Source organism: Myodes glareolus, chromosome 23 (genome assembly GCF_982192425.1).
Source record: "Myodes glareolus chromosome 23, mMyoGla1.1, whole genome shotgun sequence".
Classification (NCBI taxonomy): domain Eukaryota; kingdom Metazoa; phylum Chordata; class Mammalia; order Rodentia; family Cricetidae; genus Myodes; species Myodes glareolus.
Window position 1 is genome coordinate 57,147,627 of NC_142048.1, and position 24,990 is coordinate 57,172,616.

A 24,990-nucleotide genomic window follows, 5' to 3' on the forward strand; every position below is an offset into this window, starting at 1 on the left:
AATGTTGCGGTGCACACCAGGTCTCAGCAGCAGGCACAACGATGTACACAGGGACCAATCTATCCATAAGGACGAGCTGTGAGGCCTGCGCTATAAAGGGGAAGGGCAGAGGGGTCCTGTTTCTCTCTGCGGTCAACACGCCACTGCACAGCTGGATTCACCGCCAGACTCCAGCCGGAGAGTATTCTCTTCCGGGAGTGGGCGGAGTCCTGTGGGGACTCGGGCGTGGCTTCTGGGTCTCCGGGCGGGGCTTGTTTTCGTGGGCGGGGCGGGGCCTGGCCTGCGGAACTGCCTTGTGCCTGGTTCACTAGTGTACCCCGACATGCTGCGGGCGCGCGGGCCTGGGCCGGGCTCTCTGCTGCTCCGGGAGGCGCTGGCTCTCGGGCGGCGTGGGCGAACGTGGCAGCGGCCGCAAGGCCAGGACACCGGCGTGCAGGTGCACAACAGCCTCACCGGCAAGAAGGAGCCGCTGATCGTGGCCCGCACGGACGCCGTCTCCTGGTGCGTGCGCCGGCGGGGCGGGGCGTGAGGGTCTGCAGGGGCGAGTCCGCCCTGAAACCCGCAGGTGTGGTCCCCCCTCCCAGCGGTCACCGAAACACCGTGTGTGCGTGTGTGCGCGTGTGTGATGATTGTTATCGAGGGCTTAGAGCTCTTTTTTGCAGATATCTCACATGGTGGGTCTTAATATATTCCCAGGTACAGTTGTGGACCGACTGTGTACGACCATGCACACCTTGGCCATGCTTGGTGAGTTTCCTCATTTGAACTTGGTGATAAAGTCAGAGGGTCATTTATTGTGGAAAGGGTAAATTGTTAGCTTGTATTATTATTATTTTTTTATCTGTTAAGTGAACCGAGTAGTGACTGAATTCTGGGAATTGTGAGACCTCAAATTGTTACTCTCGTTTAGTGTTTGCAGCTGTTTTTGGTTATATACTCAGTGCTCAGGTCTGGACACTCAGAGAGTTGGTGTGGAGGAACGCAGAGTGATTTAGATGTTTCTAAGGTTGGTCCAGGGAACCAAATCCAACCATGGGGCATCATCGCCTGGCTTTGAATGGGTCACTTGCTGGAGTCCTGGTTCTTGCTTTGAGTCAAGACAGAAATGATAATAGCTCAGTGTTTGGAATCTTCATGGCAGCTTCACTAAATAGTATAGATGAAGTACCACATAACACGGTACTCGTGTGACTTGTTTCTCCTTAGCCGTGACAGACTGTGGTAGTGTATAGGGCTGCACTCCTGGGAAGCACTGGAGCTGGGAGGAAGTTCTGCGTTTGTTGACATTCCCCGTTTCCTAATATCTTGTTTGTTGTCTTGTACATTTTTACTTGGGCAGTTTTAGACCTAAATTAAACACAAGTGTGAAGCCCGAGGACAGCCTCAGATGTCATCGTCAGGTGCTGTCCCCTGTCTGTTTTGAAGTAGAATCTCTCAGTGGCTTGGAACTCCACAAGCAGGCCAAGCTGGCTGGCCAGTGAGTCCCAGGGATCATCTCCCTGTCTGTCTCCCTTGCGCTTGAATAATATGGAAAAGCCTGATTCTCGAGCATGAATGAGAACAGTAAAAAGCTCTTGTCATTTGACCGTTGGTTAATGTTGTATTATGGGAGTTTATATACCTTTAGATAGATGCAAACTCACCCAACAGCTCTAAACATAAAAACAGCAGTGCCTTATCCTGGAATTGATGCAACTGCTTGGGTTTTTTTTTTTTTAAGATTTATTTATTTATTATGTATCCAGTGTTCTGCCTGCATGAATGCCTGCAGGCCAGAAGAGGACGCCAGATCTCATTATGGATGGTTGTGAGCCACCATGTGGTTGCTAGGAATTGAATTCAGGTCCTGGGAATTGAACTCGGCCATCTCTCCAGCCCCTTTTGGTGGCTTCTTGCAAGAACCCTTCTGGGCCACCAGGTGGGACTCAGTTTGTAAAGAAGTACTTGAATTCGTTCCCTATGAACCAATTATCTACTGTAGAACACAGCTTGGAAGTTACATAGTGGTGCTAAATTATTACACGTTCCTTTTCAAGAATAACAATCATGGGGCTGGCAAAGATGGCTCACTGGGTAAAGGCACCTCCAGTACAAGCCTGGTGACCTGAGTTTGATCCCCAGGATTCATGGTAAAAGGAGAGCATTGAGTCCCACAAACTTCCTCTGACCTCCCTCTGCATGCATGCTGCTGTAGTATGTGCACACATACACACACACACATACTACATACACACACAATAATAATAAAACTGGTGACTGGAGAGACGACTTAGCACTTCAGAGGACTTGTTGTTTGTGGAGGACCTGGGTCCAGTTCCCAGCACCCCCATGGTGACTCACAACCGTTCTGTATATTATCTAATTTCAGGGGCTCTGACACCCTCTTTTGACCTCGTTAGGCACCAAATAAAGATATGGTGCACATGCATCCGTGCAGGCAAAACACGTGAACATGAAATAAAACAAATGAGTCAGACATAAAACAATTTTAAGTTAAAAATGGAGTAGCAACGTTGATTCTGTGTGGAAGACAAGCCAACAGTTTTTCTCTTTCAGCTCATACGTTAGGTTTGACATTATCCGAAGGATCCTGACCAAGGTGTTTGGGTGCAATGTGATCATGGCGATGAGCGTCACTGACGTGGATGATAAAATAATCAGGAGAGCTAACGAGGTGAGCATAGCAACTTCGCCGTGATTGACAGGCTGGCAGCTGTGTGGCAGCTCTTTGCTAGTCGTATCTTTATGTATTTCTTTTATTCCAATTTATTTATCCTTTTATTTTACTTGCATTGGTGTTTTGCCTGTGTGCATATTGTATGTCTGTGCAAAGGTGTCAGATCTTGGGGTCACAGACAGTTGTGAGCTACCATGTGGGTGCTGGAACTTGAACCCTGGTCCTCTGGAAGAGCAGACAGTGCTCTAACCACTGAACCATCTCTCCAGCCACCTCCCTTCCCTTTTGAGACAGGGTTTCTCTGTGTAGCCCTGGCTGTCCTGAAACTCACTCTGTAGACCAGGCTGACCTCGAACTCACAGAGATCCACCTGCCTCTGCCTTCCAGGTGCTGGGCTTAAAGGCGTGCACCACCACTGCCTGGTGTATGCTATGCTATGTTGTGAAAAATCACAGTGTCTCCGTGATTCAAGCCAGAGACACTTTTCTCTGACCCAGGGCACTAACTTGCATGTCTGGCTTCCTGGGAAGATGGTGGGGTGTGCTGAAGGCCAGGGGTTCAGCTGGAGTGCCGAAGGCCTGATCCGCTGACTCCCCGCGAAGGAGAGGATGGCTAACTTGGATTGACTCACATGATAAGGCCTGGAATAGCAAGGACTAGGGTTTTTGACACTTGGCCTGTGTAGGTTGTTTCATGGTGAGTGTCCCAGTGTGCCCTGTGACCAGCCACTAGGGAATGAAATGTAACTGTCTGACTTTGAGAGTGTGTTCCCTTGAGTAGAGGATCCAGAAGGGAGTAGCTCAACCAGATGTTTAGACATATTTAAAAAGCTATAGATAGATAGTTCTTTGTTTATCTATGAATGTGTATGCATATAAATACATGTATGTGTGAGTGTGTGTATGTATCTGTATGTGTTGTGTACTTGCTTTCTCTGGGCCAGACAAGCATTGTGAATCAGAGCAGTTGTGGTCTCCCTGACTCTCTCCCAGGGGAGGAGGGAGGCCCTCACATCTCATGAGATCGGCAGGAGGCCTCTCACCCTGACACTGGAGAGTGAAGTGAGATTCTCTGTCACTTAGTTGCCTTTGGGTCACCCATGCTTCTGTTGGGCACCCCATGAACTCACTGACTCACCACGGACTTGGATGGAATCCTTCCTTTGGTCCATACCTGCTCCATGTTCCCTTCCATCTATCTCCCCAGTAAAAGTCACATGGCACTGTGTGTGTGTGTATGTATGCGTATACGCAGGACTCATCTATGGCAGGTTGTATGCATTATACGAAGGCTGACAGCTTGGTGGGAATTAAGGTATCTGTGCCCTTCTCCCTAGAGTATCCTTTGTCCCTCCTCCCATTCCCTGACAGCTCCTGCTCTACCCTCTTCCCGAGAAAGAACTACAGAGGCCAGAAGTACACATAATAATTAATGGAATTTGTTTCATGATAAAGATGTCATTTCAAATCGCTAGGGTTGAACTATTTGGTCGATAGTGTTGACAGTTGGATAGCCATTTGGAGAAAATACAAACCCAAGTTAGAGTCATGCCTCACAGCCGACCTAAAGCAGATCAGAGATTAAATATAAGATGAGTGGAACCACAGATTCCTGGCAAAAGTCCCAGGATGTTTCTGTGACCTCCTTTGGGAAGGGTTTCTCAGTATGTTTCCAAGTGTAAATCCGTTTATGTAGACAGACTCAGAAATAGAAAAGATTGGAAAATATAAACCAGGTTTTCAGTGTTCTGTGAATAACCATGCTGTTAAAAAACTGAAAAGGAGGAACTGAAGAGATGACTCAGTGATTAAGAGCACTGTCCACTCTAGAGGATCAGGGTTCAATTCCCAGCACCCACATGTCAGCTCTACCATCTCTGACTCAGTTCTGGGTATTTGACGCCCTCTTCTGACCTCCTTGGGCATTGCGCACATGTGGTACACAGACATGTGTGAAGGCATAAAGAGAACTAATGTAAGATGAAAGCTATCAAGATCAAAATAAAAATGAATCTCAACAGAAGTAGATGTAGACATGTAGTACATGTAACATTAATGTAAAAACACTTCCTACAGTAAGTAGAAAAAAAAGATAATAAAAAAAAATGGGTTGGGGCATCTGGATATGTGGGATATATTGCAGTTTACTCATAATTTAAAAAGGTAAAAAACCGAGCTGGGCGTGACGGCATATGTTTTTAACCCCAGTACTTAGGAGGCAGAAGCAGGCAGATCTCTGTTTTCGAGGCCAACCTAGACCAGAGCGAGTTCCAGGACAGCTAGGACTATACAGAGAAACCCTGTCTCTAAAAATAAAACAAAACAAAAAATAGGAAGGAAGGAAAGAAGGAAGAAAGGAAAGAAAGAAAGAAGAAATAGGTAAAAGTTACAGCTGAAGGCATTTAGGTAGTGTGTGTTGACAAGATCTGAATGTGTGTTCTGTGCCTTACAATGGTCCCTGGACAAGGAGTGTGACTCCCAGGGGCACCGTGGACTCCGTGTCTTCAGCAGTGACACTGTGTTGTCCCAGCGGTCTCAGGAGGTGTGAAGCTCCTGGGCCACCCACCGTCTCCCTGAAGGCAGTCCTCCACGTGGTACTTTCTTGGGTGGCCACTACTTTAGAGTCCCGAGAGGAAAGTCAGCCACCGCTTCATACACACCACTGAGAAACCTGAGAGAGATTCTTGAAATCTCAGAGTAGAAATTTCTTAGCTCTTAGCCAGCTCTTTCTTTTAAATTTTTTTAAAAATTTATTCTTTGGGGCTGGAGAGATGGCTCAGAGGTTAAAAGCATTGCCTGGTCTTCCAAAGGTCCTGAGTTCAATTCCCAGCAACCACATGGTGGCTCACAACCATCTGTAATGGGGTCTGGTGCCCTCTTCTGGCCTGCAGGCATACACACAGACAGACTATTGTATGCATAATAAATAAATACATATTAAAAAAATTATTCTTTGACAATTTTATATATACACGTGTGTGTGCAAGCTCTTCCCCTTCAATGTTCTCTTGTTTTTGTTTTTATAACCCATTGGATTAATAGTGCTGCCCTGATGTGCATGCCACAGCCATGTGGAAAATTGACTTCCCCTATCCCAGCACCCATCATTTGTAGCTCTTCAGCTGGGGTGGAACCTCATTTGCCCCTCCCCCATCTGTTCTGGGATGATTGACAAGAACTCTGCTTCTGGGCTGGAAAGTCTGTGTCCCCTGCTGGGTCCCAGCACTAAGGGTCTGTTTGCCCAGATGCTCTGCTGTGGCCGCCTCCTCCAGGAGCTCGGTACAGCCCCAGCCTAAGGACGTCAGTACCAGTTCCCTGTTTAATGTGTCCTGTTACTTTCAACTACTTCTAGGCATTTTTCACCATTTCATCTTGCTGTAGGTGAGGGGATGGGTGAGATGGAAACTCATGTCTTGGTCTGTGGAGGAGGCGGCGGGTGTTGCACCATTTGTAGACAGGGAGGAGGGTTTGTATCTTGTCGCACGGTAGAAATGGTACCCAGCTTCTCTCTGTCCCCAGTGGACAAGGCCCATAAGCCTTTTAACTACTGAGCTTTAGGGTAGTTTAACACTTAAAATCAATGTTCCCTTCTTGGGGCTGAGCCCCCCTGGGGCGTGTGGTCACCATCTCGTCTGCAGGGTAGCTTAGTTTGCTGGGATGGGTGTGTGTGCAGGGGTAGCCTGGTCTGCTGGGATGGGTGTGTGTCGTCCTCCGGGTGTGCTGACATTGTGGTTGTCTGACCTTGTGCAGATGAATGTGTCCCCTGCTTCTCTTGCCAGTCTCTTTGAAGAAGAATTTAAACAAGACATGGCAGCCCTGAAGGTAAGCTGTGGTTTACCCTCCTGTAAAGGGAAGTGGCAGCTCACCTGCCTGATCCAGAACATTCCAGTGTTAGTGCCTTGTGGTGTCAAGACCGAAGGAAAGGACCTGAACCTAGACCTGCTGAGTAAACCCTTGTAATGGCCTCGGGGGAGGGAGCTGGTCTGGGGTATCAGGATGAGCTGGATTTCTCTCCTGTGGGTCTGAAGAAGCCCATTTGTATGAGGTAGGATGAAGTGATTGTACCTTGCCAGAATGTCCCTGATTTATCTTACATTCCTGTCAGCGTCATTCCTGGCAACGAGGTCTGGCTGCCCGGCTTCTTGTTCTCCTCAGCAGTCTTGTCTGTTGAGAGTTAGTAGGGAAACCACACAGGAAGAGCCAGTTGGATCACTGGGGCATCCTGACTCAGAATGGCTGCCGCCCTGTTGTGCCGGGTCTGGGCATGAGCCCGTGACCTTGGAGATCACCCTGGTGCCTGTGTCTCTGCGTCTTTCCAGGTTCTGCCGCCAACGGTGTACTTGAGAGTCACTGAGAACATCCCACAGATCATCAGTTTCATTGAAGGCATCATTGCTCACGGCCATGCTTACTCGACAGCCTCAGGTGTGGCTGGGGGCCCCTGGTGCAGTTCTGAGGTGCAGGTCATGCCTGGGCTGTGTGCTGCCATTTCCGTGGCTGTGTTATTTTTATTTATGTGTGTGCATGCACATGTGTGTTGTTGCACATGGAGGCCAGAAGAGGGGTGAGACTCCCCAGGGACTATAGTTACAGGCAATCGTGAGCTGCCCGGTGTGGGCTTCAGGCACTGTGGGTCCTCCGCAAGAGCAGTAAGCACTCTTGACTACTAATCTATTCTTTTTTTCAGATTCTATTTTATCATTTTAAATTGAATATTTATGTGTGTGGGTCAGGGGGGTTGATACATGAATACAGTACAAAGGTCAGAGAGGGACATCCGATCTCCCAGAGCTGGAGATACAGGCAAAATGTGAGCTGTCCAGGGTGGGTGCTAGGACTTTGCTAGAGCTTTTGGTCCTGCAGGGGCTCTGTAACTACCAAGCCACTCTCCAGCTGCCCGGGGCCTTGCTTCAGCTTTCTCTTACAACCACAGAACATAGGCAAACTAGTCCTGACCCCCTGTGGAGTCTGGGGGTAGCTGTGCAGATACTCAGTGTGGTATTATTTCAGTTTGGGGTGTGTCTGTGTGTGTATGTGTGTGTGCGTGCACACTAATATAATGTAGGCATGTTAAATGTATTCAGCCTATACATTTAACATACTTATAATGTAGGCATGTTAAACGTATTCAGCCTGCCCAGCTGAGCAGTTATAAGAAGTTTCTAGCAGTCTTCACAGTCTGCAGAACCACTTAACCAGATACCAGGTAAAACAGCCTCACTTGGCTTTAAACTAATGCTCCATTTCTAGCTGGTCGCCTGTCCTCTGGTTGCTAGTCGTTATGCTGGGAGAGCTGTGGGAGATGCTGCCTCCTCCTGCACACAGCGGCCTGGGCACCTTGTAGTGCAACGTGGCCATGGCTCCAGCAGCCTCATCAGCCATCTGGAAGCTCCTCTCTGAGCTCTTCCTCCAGGAAAGTTCCTGAGACAGATTCCTGGATGGCTTCCTGTTCTCCTCCTACATGTAATATGTCAAGGAGCCAGGGTAACAGTGTTCCTGCATAGGTGATGAATGGAGGGTGTATGTGATCGGGAGCTGACCACACAGCTGGGAGAAGTTCAGTAGCATCATCTCAGTATTGGTACTGAAGCATCATCACACTGCCCAACCGACTGAGTAGGGATGCCACCCAAAGGCCCATGCACCTGGGTGATCGTGTTCCTGAGGAGACCACAGCATTTGTTCCTCCAGAACAGGTCACAGTGTGGGTCACCAGACACCAGTTTGCAGGAAGACCAGGGACCTGTGCTTGACCCACGCCATGGTGGCCTCCATTCCTTTCCTCCCTACTTTCTGAGAGGGTTTCTCCTTAAGCCTGAACTCGCCGGCTAAGCTGGCTGCCTTTACCCGCTCCCCCGCCAGCACTGAGGTTGCACGCCTGTGCAGCCATACCTGGGTTTTATGTGGTTCCCCTTGCTTCACAGCTTGCACCCTTACCTCGGAGCCATCTTGCTATTCTCTGTTGAGGAATCTTCACAAGCGCTGGAGACAGGGCAGGGCCCCTGGAGACTGTTCCTTCCTGTCGAGCTCATCTGGGCTATTCATCTCCAAGCATACCTGTATTTTAGGGTTTTATTGCTGTGAAGAGACACCATGACCATGGCAACTCTTATAAAATGTTTAATTGGGCCTGGCTTATAGTTTCTGAGGTTCAGTCCATTATCTTTATGGCAGGAAGCTTGGTAGCGCACAGGCAGACATGGTGCTGGAGAGGTAGCCGAGAGCTCTGCATCTGGATCAGCAGGCAGCAGGAAGAGAGGGTGACACTGGGCCTCGCTTGAATGTCTGAGACCTCAAGGCCCACCCCTGTGACAGGCATCTCAGAATAATCCTGGAGGTGCATGCAGTGTGCAGGCATTGTTGGTGTAGAAGATGCCTGGGTAGAAAAAGGTGTGTGTGTGTGTGTGTGTGTGTGTGTGTGTGTTCATGCAGTGTGCAGACATTGTTGGTGCAGAAGATGCCTGGGTAGAAAACAGTGTGTGTGTGTGTGTGTGTGTGTGTGTGTGTGTGTGTGTGTATTCATGCAGTGTGCAGGCATTGTTGGTGTAGATGGTGCCTGGGTAGTGTCTCTATGTGTGTTTGTTATTTGTGTGGTAATGTGTGTTGCGTGTGCAAACGTGTGTGCACACACGTGTGCAGTCTGTGCTGAAGCTGTAACTGTTTGTGAGCTGTTAGACTACAGATGTGGCTGCTTCAGCCGGGCAAGTGCTGAGCTCCTGTTTATGTTAAGCAGGCAGCGTCTACTTCGATCTGCGAGCGCGAGGGGACAAGTACGGCAAGCTCGTCAGCGTGGTTCCCAGCGCAGCCCCAGAGCCAGGTGGGTGACGGCTGGTGTCCTGCGGGCCTCAGCCTCTGAGTGTGGGGTTCTGAGGTTTGATCTGGAGCAGGGAAGATGTGGGCTGACTTGGGTCGTTAGCCCTTCTGGGAGGTTGATTCATTCTGTAAACAGACAAGACTGCAGAAGACCCAGGCGTGCTATTTGCTCCCTCTTCTTCTTTTGGAATTTTCTCTGCATGGGACAACATACATGCTGTCGCAGTGTGACCCTCTTCTGCTGCTTGCTGCTCTATACTAGATTCCTGGCATCAGTTAGTGTATTCCTGTGCTGTTTGGGCTTCAACCATTTTGTTAGGTCTAAGTTTTTTTTGTTTGTTTGTTTTGTTTTTGTTTTGTTTTTGTTTTTTTGAGACAGACAGAGTTTGTTTGTGTAATAATCCTGTCTGTCCTGGAACTCACTTTGTAGACCAGGCTGGCCTCAGTCTCACAGAGATCCACCTGCTCCTGCCTCCTGAGAGCTGGGATTAAAGGCATGTGCCACCACCACCTGCTGGTCAAAGTAATTTTTATGGAGAAGGCATAAAAAGCATGTAGAACTAAACTTAAACTATCTATTAAGGATGCTGAGCATAGTAGCCCATGCTTTCACGTTACTGCTATAAATGACCCACATGGGTCCCTGGCTGCTTTGTATATTCTCAAGTCTTCTGTATTTCTCCTATATTCCTTCCCCACATCTCCTCCTGCCATTCTTCTGAAGAACTGTCATCCCCCCTTGTTTGCTCAATGAGATTTGCTGTTACGTGGATTTCTCTCTAGACCGTGTGCTTCTTACAGATTGGTAATTAACTTACAGGCTTATTCCAACTCTGAGTGTCTATGGATAGAGACTAGTGGATAACACATTTGTCACCAATCTAATTTAAAATTCTTATTATTTATTTATTTATTATGTGTACAGTGCTCTGCTTGCACATCAGAAGAGGGCATCAGATCTGATTACAGATTACAGATGGTTGGGAGCCACCCTATGGTTGCTGGGAATTGAACTCAGGACCTTTGGAAGATCAGCCAGTGCTCTTAACCTCTAAGCCATCTCTCCAGCCTTTATTATTTATTTTTGAGACAGAGTTTCATTCTGTAGCCCCAACTATCCTGGAACTTGCTTGGGAGACCAGGTTAGCCTCAGAGTGAGCCAAGTACTGGTTTTAAAGGTGTGTATCACTGTACGTAACTTAAATCTAATTTTTAATAATCTTGTTTACTGGGCTCTTAGAAATGATATGCTACTTTTACCCAATCAGTAGCCCTCTGCTGTGGCCCATCCACAGTGGAGCATTCTGGGATCCCGTACCCATGGACTACGGTTTGAGGCAGGCTTGGGTTGTGCCTTCCAGGAAGGGACTTTGGGAGAGTTGTAAGACCGAGCAGAAGCGGTTGTTTTGTTGCTTTGTATCTGGTTTGTGTATCTGGGACAGGGTCTCGGGTAGCCTAGGCTAACCTGGAACTTGCCGCACATCGGAGGGAACCCTGGAACTGCAGGCCCCGCTCCTACCCTCAAGTGCTGGCCTAGATATGTACTTCCAGGCACAGCTTTTGGTTTTATTTCCACAGGCTTTGTATTTTCAGTGCCACTTGGGGTTTACAGTTGACCAGAGTGGAGTTAGAGAATTCCCACTGGGCCTCCTCTGCTGCACAGCCCCTCACCACCCTCATCCCCCAGAGCAGCCAGAGCCATCCGTGCCCTGCACCACCTGAGTCTGTGGTTCGTGTTAGCCTACCCATTGGGCTGGACAGACATTTAGACAAATGCCACGTGTTCCCACGTGACACAATCCCATGCAATGGCTTCCCATCCCTGAGACCATCTGTGCTCCATGTTTTTCCCGTCTCTGCTACCTCAACCTTTTCACCATCCACTGCTTTGTTTCTCCAGAATGTTGCAAAATTGTACACATTCAGCCCAAGCCTTTCCAGGTCTTCCAGGTCGGCTTCTTTCTGTTAGTAACAGGCTTTTGTGGTTTTTTGTTTTTTTTTTTTTGAGACAGTCTTGCTTGATACTAAGTAGCTGAAGGTGGCCTTGATCTTGAGGAGCTCTTCCTGCCTTCTCCTCCTCCTGAGTACTGCATTAGAGGCATGGCCACCATGCCAGCTAGTAACGTACTTGGAAGCTTTGTGGGTCTGTGCATGCTTTGGTCGCTCGTCTCTCACTGATACTGAATAATGGATGCTCTGCTGTTTGTGTGCCCAGTGTCTGTGTGCTGGAGTTAATTCTTAGTCTGTCTACTTACTGAGTCCATCTTGACTGCATTCATGTTTGGGCAGTTGGGGATAAGGCTGCTGTGAGTATCCATGTGCAGGACTTTATGTGAATGTTTTCGGTATCTTGGGTAAGCTCCCAGGAGTATGATGGCTGTGTCATATAAAAAACCTGTTTGGTTTTGTGAGAAGTTGCCAGCGTCCCCAGCAGGGAGTAACAACTCCCCCAGCCCGTCTGTACTCCCAGGGCAGCACTGTTGGAAGTCACTGCCTCATTCAAAAGCACAGCATGAGTAAAGATTTAAAATTGGGGATTGGCATTTAGCAAAGCAAAGGCACCGAGTCCTTCTGGTGCCATGACGGGCTCCACCACTCCAATGTGCCATTTCGGAACAAGGCTTTTTAGCATTCTTTGCATTTTGAATTGTAGCAGTAACCCAAGGCAGGAAGGACGCAGAAGTGGGTCCTGCTCGGTGACAGCGGTCGCCCCAGTGAAGAGAGGTGGCCCTGGCACTGGGTTTCTTGCATTGTATCCTCCCTGCCCAGCTCTTGCTGTTTGGGAGCAACCTCTCCCTTATGACAGTGCTTGCCTCTCCTCCTCACCATCCCAAGTGGCTGCATGACCCACACGTGGGTCCCTGGCACTGTGCTTGTCTCTAAGTGTTTTGTATTCCCACGTATAACGTTTCTCCTGCACCCCCCTCCCCAATCTCCCCTGCCATTATTCTGAAGAACCGTCCTCCATCCCCATTTGCTCAATGGGATTGGTCTCTGCTGCCCTGCTGAACTCCTGTCTGTTCCTGCCAACTTTGCCCCATACCAGCTTACGGCAAACCCCTCTGAGATTCTCTGGCTTTCCCATGTCTATGCCAGTCCTATTCACTAGCCTGCGATTCCCGTTGGACCCCACCTTGTGCTGTGCTCAGTACACACATGGCATTGTGACGCAGAGGTTCAGATTGACCCGGTGACATCATTTCTGTCAATGTAAACAGGGACAGTAAACCCAGTGACAGCTACGAAACAGTGAATTGGATATGACCGTGTGGCATTTAAGACAGGACACAGCTCTGCTTGCTTGTCCTCTATCCTGATGTCCCTCTGTGATGGCCACCTTGGCCCTCAGGAGGATTGCTGTCGTTGTAAAAAAATGTCACTTAGGAACTCAGTCACTCCAAGGTGACTGAATAGAACTGGCTGGGCACTGGGATCTAGTCCCTTGGCAGCGAGTGCCCTGTTGTTTGCAGGCTCGGCTGTGACCTCTGTGACCAGATTTTGTGGATACCACGCCTCTGCTCTGCTTATTGACTTGGAGGCTTTAGTCCTGCTGCCCCACTGAGGAAGAGTAGAGCACATTAGTAAGAGGTATGAGGTTTACATAGAGGGAGCATGCCGTTGTCTGGCTGGTGATGCGGGATGTCCTTCTGGATATGTGTGGCTCTTATTGGTTGATGAATAAAACTGTTTTGGCCAAAGGCTTAGGCGTTTTCCTACCTAGCTCTTGTATCTTAAATTAACCCATTTTCTATTTCTATGTATCACCACGAGATGCCCTACTGGTAAGGTACTGACATCTTTCTCCTTTAGCAGCTACATGGCGTCTCTCTGACTCTGCCTTCTTTTTCTCTATATCTCTGTTCTGATTTTCCACCTGGCTTTATTCTGCTAAGCCATTGGCCGAAACAGCTTTATTCATCAACCAATGAAAGCAATGAATATACAGAAGGCCATCCACACCAGCTGGAACACAGGTGGCCAGTGCCGCACGGAGGTGTCTCACTCATCAACCCTCTGTCACCAGCAGTTGACTCTGACAAGCGGCACGCCAGCGACTTTGCCCTGTGGAAGGCAGCCAAACCTCAGGAGGTGTTCTGGACCTCGCCATGGGGAGATGGCCGTCCCGGTTGGCATATCGAGTGTTCCGCCATGGCCAGGTAAGGCCCCAGCAGTTCCCGAGCTTCGAGTGTTCAAGCCTGGTGTGACAGGGTGACCTGGCTGTGGGAGAGGACAGCCTGGAGGCTGGAGGGCAGCTGCTGGGGGGCCATGAGGAGGGGGCCCAGCTTTCTTGTTTAGTCTGCTGCTAGCAGGACAGGCTCTGTCACACAGCAGTGGATGTACCTTATGGTCCCTGATGGCTCAGGCCTCAGGGCAGGTAAGAGCAAGGGCTGGGTCAGGGAGGCCCTTAGCTAGGTTTTACACTGCTGAAAAGCCGTTTTGAGGACATTTATGTGCCCTGGCCAGCCCACCTCTCCAGAGTCCAGAATCTACCTTGGTCTGGTGGAGGAACAGCCCCTCCACCAGCTGGGAGAGGTGGACCACCCTCCCTGTCCTCAGGCAACCCTGTATTTCCCGAGGGTTCTGGTGACAGTTTCAGTTGGCCCCCTCCCTCCCTATCAGCCTGGTAGAGCCATGCACAGCGAACAGAACCACGTTTTTATGGTGTGGGGAATGCTTCTGGAGCGAATGTGAGGTGTGGGCCCTGATGGTGAGGCTGCTCACACAAGCTTGCACTCTGCCCTGCAGCGAGGTGTTTGGGAGCCAACTGGACATCCACACAGGCGGCATAGACTTGGCTTTCCCACACCACGAGAACGAAATAGCACAGAGTGAGGTCTTCCACCAGTGTCAGCAGTGGGGAAACTACTTCCTACATTCTGGTAAGCGCGGCTTGAGGCACACTTACTTTCCAATTCTGGCAACTCTGTGTATTGGAAACACCCGATCCGCGGGCAGAATGACAGGAGGGCCTGACTGACATCATCGTTTGGGTTTCTGTCGGGTATCTCTCCTTCATTCTTGGCCAGCTGCATGTACACATGCAATGCATCTCTACCATAGTGGTCATACCCACACTCTGGCCTACCACTTCTTTTCCTTGTTAACTCTCTGAGTCCTGGCAGTATTGACTGATCTTATTGGCTAACCTTGTGTCAGTTTGTGTCGGTAACCATAGCTGCAGCAAGCTCTTGCGTGCAACAGCCACATCCTGTCCGAAAGACATTTCACAGCACACACACCCACTTCTGCCTCTTAGATTCTTTCTAATCTTTTTTTTTTTTTTTTAAATGAGGGTCTAGATCTCTCATTTAGGGCTGGGTACCCACCAGTCACTTATCCTTAGCGCTGTGGCTGCACTGCCCCCTGCCCACTGCAGAAAGATCTCCCACTGGGGCTGCGTAATCGACGGTCACTTATCCCTAGGACGTTTGCGGTGTTGACCGCTGCCGACTGCAGAAAGCAGCCCCTCTGGCCCCCGCTGAGAGCAGTGCTAGCCCTTGTTTGTAAACAAATACTCAGAAGGCAATTGATGCGGTGTTGTTCAGCAAACCAACAGTAGCAGGCTCTCTGCTAAGGCCTATGACCCCTGAGCCATGAGCTTTTGACCAGGTATATGGCACCAGGCACAAACTCCCTTCTGTGGAGCAGGCCTCAGATCCAATCAGAAAGTGCTCGGTTACTGCACTGATTAAATGCGTTAAAGAGAATTTCAGAGGCACCGGAACGCATCAGTGTTACAGCGAAGAAACGAAAATTCAGCTCTTCCTCTTGGGTAGATTTGACAGGAAAAGCCCGAGTTTGAGTTCTCCACTCCTCTCCCTGGTCTTCCATCTGTCTGTGCCTCAGTTGGGGGTTGTTGGCTTGTCTGGAGTCTGTTGTGTGTCTGACTGTAAAACCTGTGTTTTGTGTGTCTACCAGAGGGCTTTGCTCTGTTGGGTCACGTGGGGAAGGAGTGAGGGATACATTAGGAAATTAACAGAAGTTTACAAGGGGGTAGGTAAGTCATTTTCTCCCGCTAACCGCCGCCGGTCCTGAAACACTCAGTTCTACAAACACACCACCGCAGAGATATCTGTGTGCCGCTCCAACACATACAATCGTTATTCTTGAACATCGTCCCTTTGACCTGCTCACTCTTTTTAGCAAGTGATTTCTGTAACACACATACACACACATGCATTGCTCTTTGGATCAGGGGCATGGAAGCATACATAACTTACAATTAAAGCTATGCATTAGCTTAGGTTATAAAAGTTGATTACACAAGGAACCCAAAGCAGGTTAGGTTGGTTTTTACGTTGTTCTCTTAAAGGCAGGTTAAACAAACAGTCTGAGTACACAGTAGGGTTTCTGGCTGTCTTAAGTGACCTCAAGGTATATTATTAACTTGGCTGTGAGGTCCAGTAAGAATTCCATTGTCTTTGAATATAAGAGATGCTCTTCTATAATATTGCCATAGGTCACCATAACCTTTATGCCACTGTTTCTTTTCACCAGTGGGCACACCTTGCCTGGCAGGTTGGTATCGTAGCAGATAGAGTTCACTGTGGGGGATACCATTAGGTTATGTTTCATTGGAGAGGGCACGTTTTTAATAAGTTCCCAGGGAGATCCATTTTGCAGCACCCTCTGTGTGAAGGTGCAATTGGAAAAGAGGGAAAAATCTATCTAGGACAGCAAGACCCTCCTTTGGAGATGAGCCTTGGGATACACCCCAGGTTAGGAGGTCACTGAGGGGGTTTGGTTTTCCGCCTGTTTCATGTACCTGTGGGAAGACAGCTGAAACAGAAAAGCTGACAGCCACACCCCAAACCTGGGTGACCAGTGGCAGGTGACCAGCCAGTTACATCGGTGTTTCTGAACAGGACAGGAACGCATGGGTGGGGAGGCTGTGCTGTTCATCACGCTGGCTGAGGGCTGAGTGGGCCCGTTATTGTACCCCCATGGTGCAGTCTTGTCCTGGCGGGTTGCACACAGCACACACAGCAGGTGCAGGTTCCTGTAGGTGTGGATTACTGCCCTATGTCTTGGGGGAACACAAGCCTCATGGCTCCATGGGCCCCCGCTGTGTGCTGGCTCAGGGCTGTGGATGGAGAAACTGAACTCCGCTCCGGTGTCCTGTTAACTGTGCCCAACTCAGGGCGACCAGGCCAGCTCTGGTGGAGCTCAGGGTTGCCTGGGAGAGGCTGAAACTGTAGGGGGTCTCTCCTCACCCAACTCAGAGGGGACACTTTTCTTTTTGTTTCAGGGCATTTGCATGTGAAAGGCAACGAAGAAAAAATGTCCAAATCCTTAAAAAACTACATCACCATTAAGGTAACATTAGGCAGTGTGCTTTCCTGGGCAAGTGGAGTGACTGGTGGCCGCTTAAGTGGTTTAGGGGCCTCTGCATGGGCCACCCCAGGGACCCACTCTTCCTTGTCTAAAGGTCCACGGCATCCCCTGCAGGCCTTGCTGTTCTCTCCTGCTTGCTTCCGCCATGGTCCTGCCTTTCCTCTCCCCTTCCCAGAACTGCAGGGGTGAAGTGAAAGTGCCTGCTTCATTTCCTCCCTTGCCTCCACTCTGCTCCGTCAGGGGTCTCCAGGACTCACGGCCCCACGTGGGGAGTGCTTGCTGGATGTCTTGAGTGGAGCCTCTGTTCTCTGCTCACCTTTCCCACATTCTCTCCCATGGTGGCAACTTTCATCTCATTTTATTTTACTTTTTAAGATCTATTTATTTACTTATTTATTTATTTATTTATTTATTTATTATGTATAGTGTTCTGCCTGCGTGTATGCCTTTATGCCAGACGAGGGCAACAGATCTCATTATGAATGGTTGTGAGCCACCATGTGATTGCTGGGAATTGGACCTCTGGAAGAGCAGCCAATGCTCTTAACTTTTTTTTTTAGAGGAAAACTATATTTTTTTAAAGAAAACCTTGTGGGGGGGGACTTAATTTAAGTCAAATCACATGGTTTTGTGGTAGAGCCGGATACAGTGTGCACAGATGCTCCCCAGGTCACAGGGAGGGAGCCCTGGTGGGCTCGCTCTCTGTGCCTGGGATTCACTCAGGGTCTTCTGAGGCTGAGGATGCTAGAAAGGCACCACCCAAAGCTGGGATCCAGGGAGGCAGAGACCTGTGGCTGGAAACAGCCATCAAAGCCAGCTCCTAACCTCTGAGCCATCTCTAGCCCTTCACCCCATTTTATAATTGTATTGGTCATATATTTTAAAATAATTTTTTAAAGGTTTATTTATTTATACAGTATCCTGCCTGTAGGCCAGAAGAGGGCACCAGATCTCATTACAGATGGTTGTGAGTCACCATGTGGTTGCTGGGAATTGAACTCAGGACCTCTGGAAGAGCAGTCAGTGCTCTTAACCACTGAGTCATCTCTCCAGCCCTAAAATAATTTTTTTGAGATTATAGTTACATCATTTCCCTCATCTCTTCCCTTTCCTCTATCCACCCCTCTCCCCCAATCAAATTCATGGCCTCCATTCCTTTGTTGTTATATATGTGTGCTTCAGGACCTATAACTACAGTCAGCTCAGTCTGCATGTTACTTGTCTGACCGTTGGTATAGGCTGGCCAGTTGGTGCGCTCCTCCCTGGGAAGACTGTTTCTCCTGCTCACAGCAACCCCTAGTTGCCTGTCATCTTTTGCGTATGGTTGAGGCTTCCGGTTCTCTTGCCTGTCCACGTTAGCATGTCCATTGTTGTCCTTGTTCAGATCGTGTGTTGACAGTCATCTGTAAGACCTGACAGCTGTAGCTTCTGTGACGTTTCAGGAGACTCGGTCTTATGGCAAGATCCCTCTTCCTCTGGCTCCTCAACTCTTTCTCCCCAGTCTTCCACAATGATCCCTGAGCCCCGGGTACAGGAGCTGTGTTGTAGATTGATCAGTTGAAACTGGGCTCCTTCTGTTATGGTCTCTGTCCATTACAAAGAGAAGTTTCCTTGATGAGGGGTGAGAATTATACTTAGCTGTGGGCATAAGGACAAATATTTAGAATGTAGTTAGGGACTGTGCTGGTTTCATAAAGAGGTCGGTGGTTTAGGTTCCCCTCCAAATCTGTGACTTTACTAGCCCTAGGTGACTGGCTAGGTTTCCAGTGCCAAGCAGGCCTACATCCAGCTGAGGAGAGCTGCTGGTTACCTCCAAGGCATGGGTATCACTATTGCACTCTTAGGGTTCCTGTGATCCATGGGCATTATAGCTGACTAGCACCATTGGTTGCTGGGTTCCTGTGGTCTGTGGGCATCACAGCTGGCTAGCACCACTGGTTGCCTCCTTCCTTTAGAAGCCTGCGTAATGCCTTCTGGTAATATGAAAGCTGATGTTCAGGGAGGAGGCTTTCAAGTCAAGTCAATAATTTCAAGGTACCCAGCAGGGACGTATCTGCTGGGTGTCATAAAATTAGAGCATTGTCAGTGGTCAGGGAATGTTGTATGAGGAGCAGCGGGCTGTGTTCCCGCTGCCCAGCTCCTGGCCATCTGGCTAGCTTAACCCCGAAATAACAACACACAAATTGTGTTTCATTTAAACACTGCCTGGCCCATTAGCTCTAGCTTCTTATTGGCTAGCTCTTACATATTGATTCAACCCATTTCTAATAATCTGTATCGCTACTTGACTGTGGCTTACTGGGATGAGTCTGACCAGCGTCCGTCTTGGAGAGGAGAGCCATGGCGTCTGCCTGACTCTGCTTTCTTTCTCCCAGCATTCTGTTCTATCTACTCCGCCTATCTAAGCTGCTGTCCTATCAAAAGGCCAAGGCGTTTCTTTATTTGACCAATAAAAGTAACACATAGAAAGAAGACCCTTCTACACCAAGGGAACAGTACCATCACGTGGGCTGGGCAGTCCAACCCTGAGTCTGGGTGTCAGGTTGTCCTGCCCTCGCAAGAGCTGTTGTACTCACTTCTCTTTCACACTGTCCCCGTCAGTCACCAGGCCCCCTGGTAACAGTCAGTTGCCCATCTCATGCCAATGTCAGGTATGGGGCTCCAATAGTAGAACTTATTTCCCAGGCTTGTCCACAGGAGTGTTGGGTATCCCCCTCGGCCCTTCCCGTGGGTATGAAGATGACCGTGGAATGGGGTGAATGATGGACAAGTCGCTGGGGAATCAGGGATGGTGAGGGTTGGGCGAACACCTCCCAGTTCCTGCTCTCTGCTCTCCCCTGCATCACCATGGCCGGTGCTGCAATCCTGAGTGACAGCTGCTGTCTTCCGTTTCTAGGACTTCCTGCAGACCTTCTCCCCTGACGTCTTCCGGCTTTTCTGCATGCGCACCAGCTATAGGTCAGGTGAGCTGGCTCTCATGTGCCTGGGGAGGCAGAATGTGCGCCTGTGTCAAGTCCATCCAGGCAGTGTGCTTGCTGGCTTGCCCCAGGTTTATTGGAGAAGTGAGCCTGGGCAACACAAGCTCAGTGCCCAAGGCAAGGCTGCTCTCCCCAGCGTCGACTGTTCTGTCTGCCCGTCTATGCACATCACTGACGTGAGCCCTGTTGCCCAGACGGTTCTAGGACAGCTTTGGCTGGAACCCATTCAGGGGCAGGACCCATATGCTCAGGCAGCCCTCTGACCACGGCGCTGTCTTCCACTGGTTTCTCAGGTACTGTGTGCTTCAGGGCGCACTGGGCATCTCCTCGGTGACCATCTCTTCCTTTGCAGCCATTGAATACAGTGACAGTACCCTGCTGGAAGCCAAGCACCTCCTGCTGGCGCTGACCTCTTTTGTAGAGGATGCACGAGCCTACATAAGAGGGCAGCTGACCTGTGGCCCTGTTGGCGAAGATGTGCTGTGGGAGAGGTAAGCAGGTCCTACCTACTCACTGCCACTTTAGGACAGGTAGCCAGAGCGAAGAGGCCACCAGCAGCACCTGAATGAGGCAGCCTCCCCTCCTGCCAGCTGTCAGCCCCTCGGGAGCTGGCATCTCGTCATCCGCACTCCCTCTGCTCCTGAGCCCTGCACACGGTGGTCGTCTAGAGTTGGGAATGTTTCCATCTTGGTCCGGTGGCTCACAATTGCCACATTTGATAGGGAGGGCTGTCACATCTACAGCTGACTATTACAGAATCACCCAGGTGGCTCCACATTTGATAGGGGGTGCTGCACATCTACAGCTGACTATTACAGAGTCACCCAGGTGGCTCCACATTTGATGGGGGGGCTGCACATCTACAGCTGACTATTACAGAGTCACCCAGGTGGCGGCTGTGCACTCATTGTGGGTAGGCTCCCTTCACTCAAAAGGTTTTTTATTTGGCTAAGGTGGTAGCTAGAGATTTTGTTATAAAACAGTAAACATTCTTACTTCTGGGGAAAGATGTTTGTGTATTCAGAGTTGGTGGCAGGCCAGCCTAGGGCACCAGAGAGCTGCTGGAGAGCCCCATACCTGCCTCATCGCCACAGGTGACTCCTGTATCTCACTCCAGGCTGAGCATCACCAAAAAGGCCGTGAAGGCTGCGCTAGCCAATGACTTTGACACGCCGAGGGCAGTGAACGCCATCCTGGACCTTGTGCACCAAGCCAACAGACAGCTTAGAGCAGTCTCGAAGGTAACGTGAATGCTATGGATGTCAGGGCCGGGGTGAAGGCGGGGCGGCTAGTCCTAGGGAAGGAATGGCCCCTGATTCCATCAACCATCTAGACTTGTCTCCCAAAGCTGGTAGTTTGGGGGCAGCTCCCGTCTGTGAGACGTCACAAGCTTGGCCTGCGACACGTTTGGGTCCCTTCATTCAGTAGTAACGTGAACAAGGCAGCGGGTGGATCAGCTCTAGCTCCTGATATGGAGATGGTTGTCGTATGGCTGCCACCCTGAGTGCTGAGTATCCTTCCTGGTGGCCTCGAGGCACCTGGAGGGATCTGTCTGTTGAAACAGGAAGGTGGATTGACTACGTCACTCAATGGTGAAGTGTTTGTCTAGCACATACAAGGCCGTGAGTTCAATCCCCGGGACCCATCACCTCTCTCCAAAAAGAAAACCTCCCAACAATGAGAAGCTGTCTGCTGGGACCTGGACTCAGATACTGCCCAGCTGAGTCTCAGGCCACCTGATCCAGCCTTGTGGAGGGTGGCTCCAGGTGGCCTTGTAGTTTTGGATTCTTGAGTGACACTGTCAGCACCACAGGTGGGCACTGTGTCTTGACATGCGTCTAGGGGTTCTAGGTACTTTCCCTTAGTCCCTTGCCTGGTCACTACATGGCTGAGCATTCAGTCCCAGATTGTTCACGCTCATATTACACACACCGGGTCAAACCAACCATACTCGGGGAAGCTGGCTGTGGGTGATCCCAGAGTTCCTGAAACCTGCCCTCAGCCTTCACTTCATTTCCAAGGGCCACTTCCTGTGAGTCCCACACCACTTGGCCGCCTCTGGGGGCTCCTCTAGGGGGAAGGAGAACACACCTTATTAGGGAACAGGTTGGCACTGCCATTCCAGGAATGAGGCTTGGCATTCCAAGGGTCTCTGAGTCAGTCAACAAACACCAGACTTTCCAGGATTCCCTAGTTTTCTGCTCAAATCCAAGACCCACAGTTCCTATTACCTTCCCTCTACCATGCCCTGCACTGTACCCGTGGCTGTGCTTAATCCACAGGACCTAGATTCGCAGGTACTGCCATGGTATAAAAGGCAGGCGGAGACACACAGTACCAGCTCACCTGGACTGTAGCGTTTGCCAGTGAGCCTAACTGTGCAGGAGCCCACAGAGGCCAAAGCAGAGACGCTCTGACCTCCTCCATCGTCTTGCAGGAAGCTGGTGGTCCAAGAAGTCCCACTGTGTTTGGTGCCATCATCTCCTACGTTGAGCAGTTTTTTGAGACCGTTGGGATTTCTCTGGCAAATCAACAGGTACATCCATCTCAAATGCTTTGTTCTGAAACTGCTGACCTGTTGCACACTGGCCACTCTCCTTTGGAAAGTGTTGCTAAAGTGGAGGTCACTCCACCAGTGACCAGCTTGCAGCAGAGCGAGTCAGCCTAGGTCCTACAAGCTGATACTCCAGAGTACAGAAAGGTCACATGAAGACATTCTCCTGAGCCGTATGAGATGGCAGTGGCATGGGTGGGTCCCTTGTCCCTACAGTTGGCATCTCTCTGGTTGCAGGAGGCCCGCTGGCTTCCCCCCCCCCCCCCCCATCTGCTGGGTTTCTGCACAGCACAAGTCCAGTTGCTGGAAAAATTCTGCCTTCCCAGACCTTGATGTAAGCCAGCTGTGTGGGAGGTCTCATCTGCCTATGTGGTGACGGCTGTCCCTGGCAGGAATGCTAGGGCCAGACCCTGGCTGTCCCTTCCTGTGATGTTCAGTTGTATCAAGTAGATAGGGCAAGGCTACCAGTTCTTCCACAACCCCCTTCTCCCTTCTAAGTGGGAGAGACCTTGGTCCTATGAAGCCAGCCTGGTCCACAAGGAACACAAAAGTCTTCTATCTACTTAATTCCAGTTCAGTTAAGCATGGCTTTGGGGCTGGCCATGTTCCCTGTTGTGTCCCATCACCCAATCCATGCAGGTCTCTCAGTGCGTAGAGGTGAGGTGTGTGCATCCAAGCACACGTGATTATATCTAAGTTGGCTACTGCACCTATGGCTCCACTCAGCCCCAGTCTGCCCTGTTCTCACCAGGGAGAAGCCCCCAGTAGCTACACAGGTCAGCTCCTCTCTAGGTGGTCCCTCCTCTGTGCACACGTCATTTTGCTGGTACTCTTTGGCCCCATGCATGGATGTCACTGTGGGTTCTAAAGTGCCCCTTTCCCCCTCACTCACTGTGCCTCTGCTGTGCCTTCAGCTTTAGGGCTGTTCTGGAAGGACAAGGCAAGGGCTCAGAGCCACCCACCCTCCCAAAGCATTCTCCATGCACAGGACTAGAGCCAGAGTGTCAACTCTCCAGTAGTGGTACTCCTGCCAAGGCTTCTGTAGTCCTTTCTAGGGCCTCTTGTTGGCTTGTTTTTGCCTTAACAGGGGACCAGCTTTGGGCCCATCAGCCACAGTATATAGCTGGACAGATGGCTTTATGGGAGCTCATTATGTGCACACGCACACAGGGTGGGCTATCTCACATCTACACTGGCTTACATGCTTGGCTATAGCAAAAAGGGTTGTCTTCATTTGTGCTTAAGGCTTGGGCTGCTAGACTCTCCTGAGACGTCAGGATTCTGCCGATACTTGTCACATCTACAATTGATGCTGAGGCCTAGACGGGATCAAAGTAGGTGTTACCATCTTAGCCTGAGCCAGTGAGAGAATGAAGTGTTTCTCAGAGCCAGGCTGGTGCTAGCTAGCCTCATTCACCCTCCAAGATTCCCTAGAAAGATCCAGCATTAGGAAACTGATAAAGACAAGACCCAAGCAGGTCTCAGCCCAGAACCTAGTTGAGTGTGGTCTCCCAGACTGTGGACGGGGGACCCTGCCTTGCTGGGCATACTCATGTAGAGGAGGCTCAGTGTGTTTCAGGAGACAGTGGCTCAGCAGCTCTGCACTGTGTGGTGGATGAACTTGTGCGCTTCAGGCTGAAGGTCCGCCAGTACGCACTGGCCACGCCCGGGGTGACTGGGGAGGCCCGGAGACAGCAGCTCCAGGAGAGGCAGCCCTTGTTAGAGGCATGCGATGCCCTGCGCCAGGACCTCGCCACCCACGGCATCAATATTAAGGTTAGTAATACTGCAAATATAGGGGACACCAATGTCACAAGACAGTGGCCAGTCATCCAGTTTCTGAGAGAGATGGCAGATGCAGAGAGACGTGGAAGGCAGGGTATATAAGCTGTAAGAACTGCCAAACTCCACCCATGCGGGCAAGGAGCTGGCTCCCTCTCCTGGCATCCCACTGCTACCTCCAACTTCACTTTCTGACCTGTCTCCTTGAGTAAAAGGAGGCCAAACCTATCAGAGCCTTCTCCTTCAGGACAGAGGCAACACAACCTCCACTTGGGAACTTCTGGACCCACGGACGACACACCAGAAACCTGGAAGTCGAGGATGAGACAGCTGCAGTCCCACATGCCGCCATGCCATGGCGCCTGCTCTTGTGATGAAAACTTTATATTAAAGTTGCAATTGTGGCTGTTTAGCCAACAGTAAAGTGAGCCTGTGCTGCCTGCTGTGTGCTCACAAGTGCCTGGAAAGTTAATAGAGCAGAGCCATGATGGCCACATTCTCAACATTCCTAGACATGGCTAGCTGGCCCCGTGACAAAGGACTAGATGGCACAGGGGAGCCAAAGAGCAGAAACCTGTTAACTAGGCATGCAGCTGCCAGGCCACACTAGGGAGGGAGGCTCAGTAGGCAGTGAGGAGGCCACAGTGAGCAGCAGGGACACAGACACAGGTGACAGTTCTCCCTGCCATGCCCAAGTGCCAGTGGCACCCAAGTCTCCTGCCCTTCCCACAGGCCTCTAAGATCTTCAGGTGCCTGGTCACTGATCATTCTGAACTACTTCATCAAGTTAACACCCAGCCCCTGAGTAGAGAACTATATGGCCTGAAAATGTCCACGGGGTCCGTGAACCTC

At 50.2% G+C, this 24,990-nt stretch overlaps 1 protein-coding gene across 6 annotated transcripts; it reads left to right on the forward strand.

Annotated features, from left to right (window-relative positions):
• The first annotated feature begins 267 nt into the window (after window positions 1-267).
• Window positions 268-24,562, forward strand: Cars2 (cysteinyl-tRNA synthetase 2, mitochondrial). 6 transcript variants are annotated; one of them, XM_085680622.2, is made up of 15 exons: window positions 268-501; window positions 697-747; window positions 2,557-2,674; window positions 6,427-6,498; window positions 6,996-7,101; window positions 9,410-9,493; window positions 13,514-13,646; window positions 14,236-14,369; window positions 16,739-16,806; window positions 19,721-19,787; window positions 20,155-20,293; window positions 20,920-21,043; window positions 22,240-22,338; window positions 23,920-24,132; window positions 24,391-24,562. In XM_085680622.2, the coding sequence occupies exons 1-15, from the start codon at window positions 323-325 to the stop codon at window positions 24,559-24,561; spliced, it is 1,758 nt and encodes a 585-aa protein (XP_085536748.1). In that variant the 5' UTR covers window positions 268-322; the 3' UTR covers window position 24,562. The 6 variants fall into 6 exon arrangements, with proteins under 6 accessions (XP_085536748.1, XP_085536749.1, XP_048312129.1 ...); XM_085680623.2 differs by having other exon boundaries at window positions 269-501; window positions 13,517-13,646; XM_048456172.3 differs by having other exon boundaries at window positions 270-501; window positions 24,386-24,562.
• Window positions 24,563-24,990: the final 428 nt, after the last annotated feature.

Excerpts from the sequence above, each read along its gene's own strand:
- Cars2 (XM_085680622.2), top strand. The coding sequence starts at position 323 with ATGCTGCGGGCGCGCGGGCCTGGGCCGGGCTCTCTGCTGCTCCGGGAG. Across the intron at positions 19,788-20,154 it reads GCGCACCAGCTATAGGTCAG|CCATTGAATACAGTGACAGT; the intron begins GTGAGCTGGCTC and ends CTTCCTTTGCAG. Across the intron at positions 20,294-20,919 it reads GAAGATGTGCTGTGGGAGAG|GCTGAGCATCACCAAAAAGG; the intron begins GTAAGCAGGTCC and ends ATCTCACTCCAG.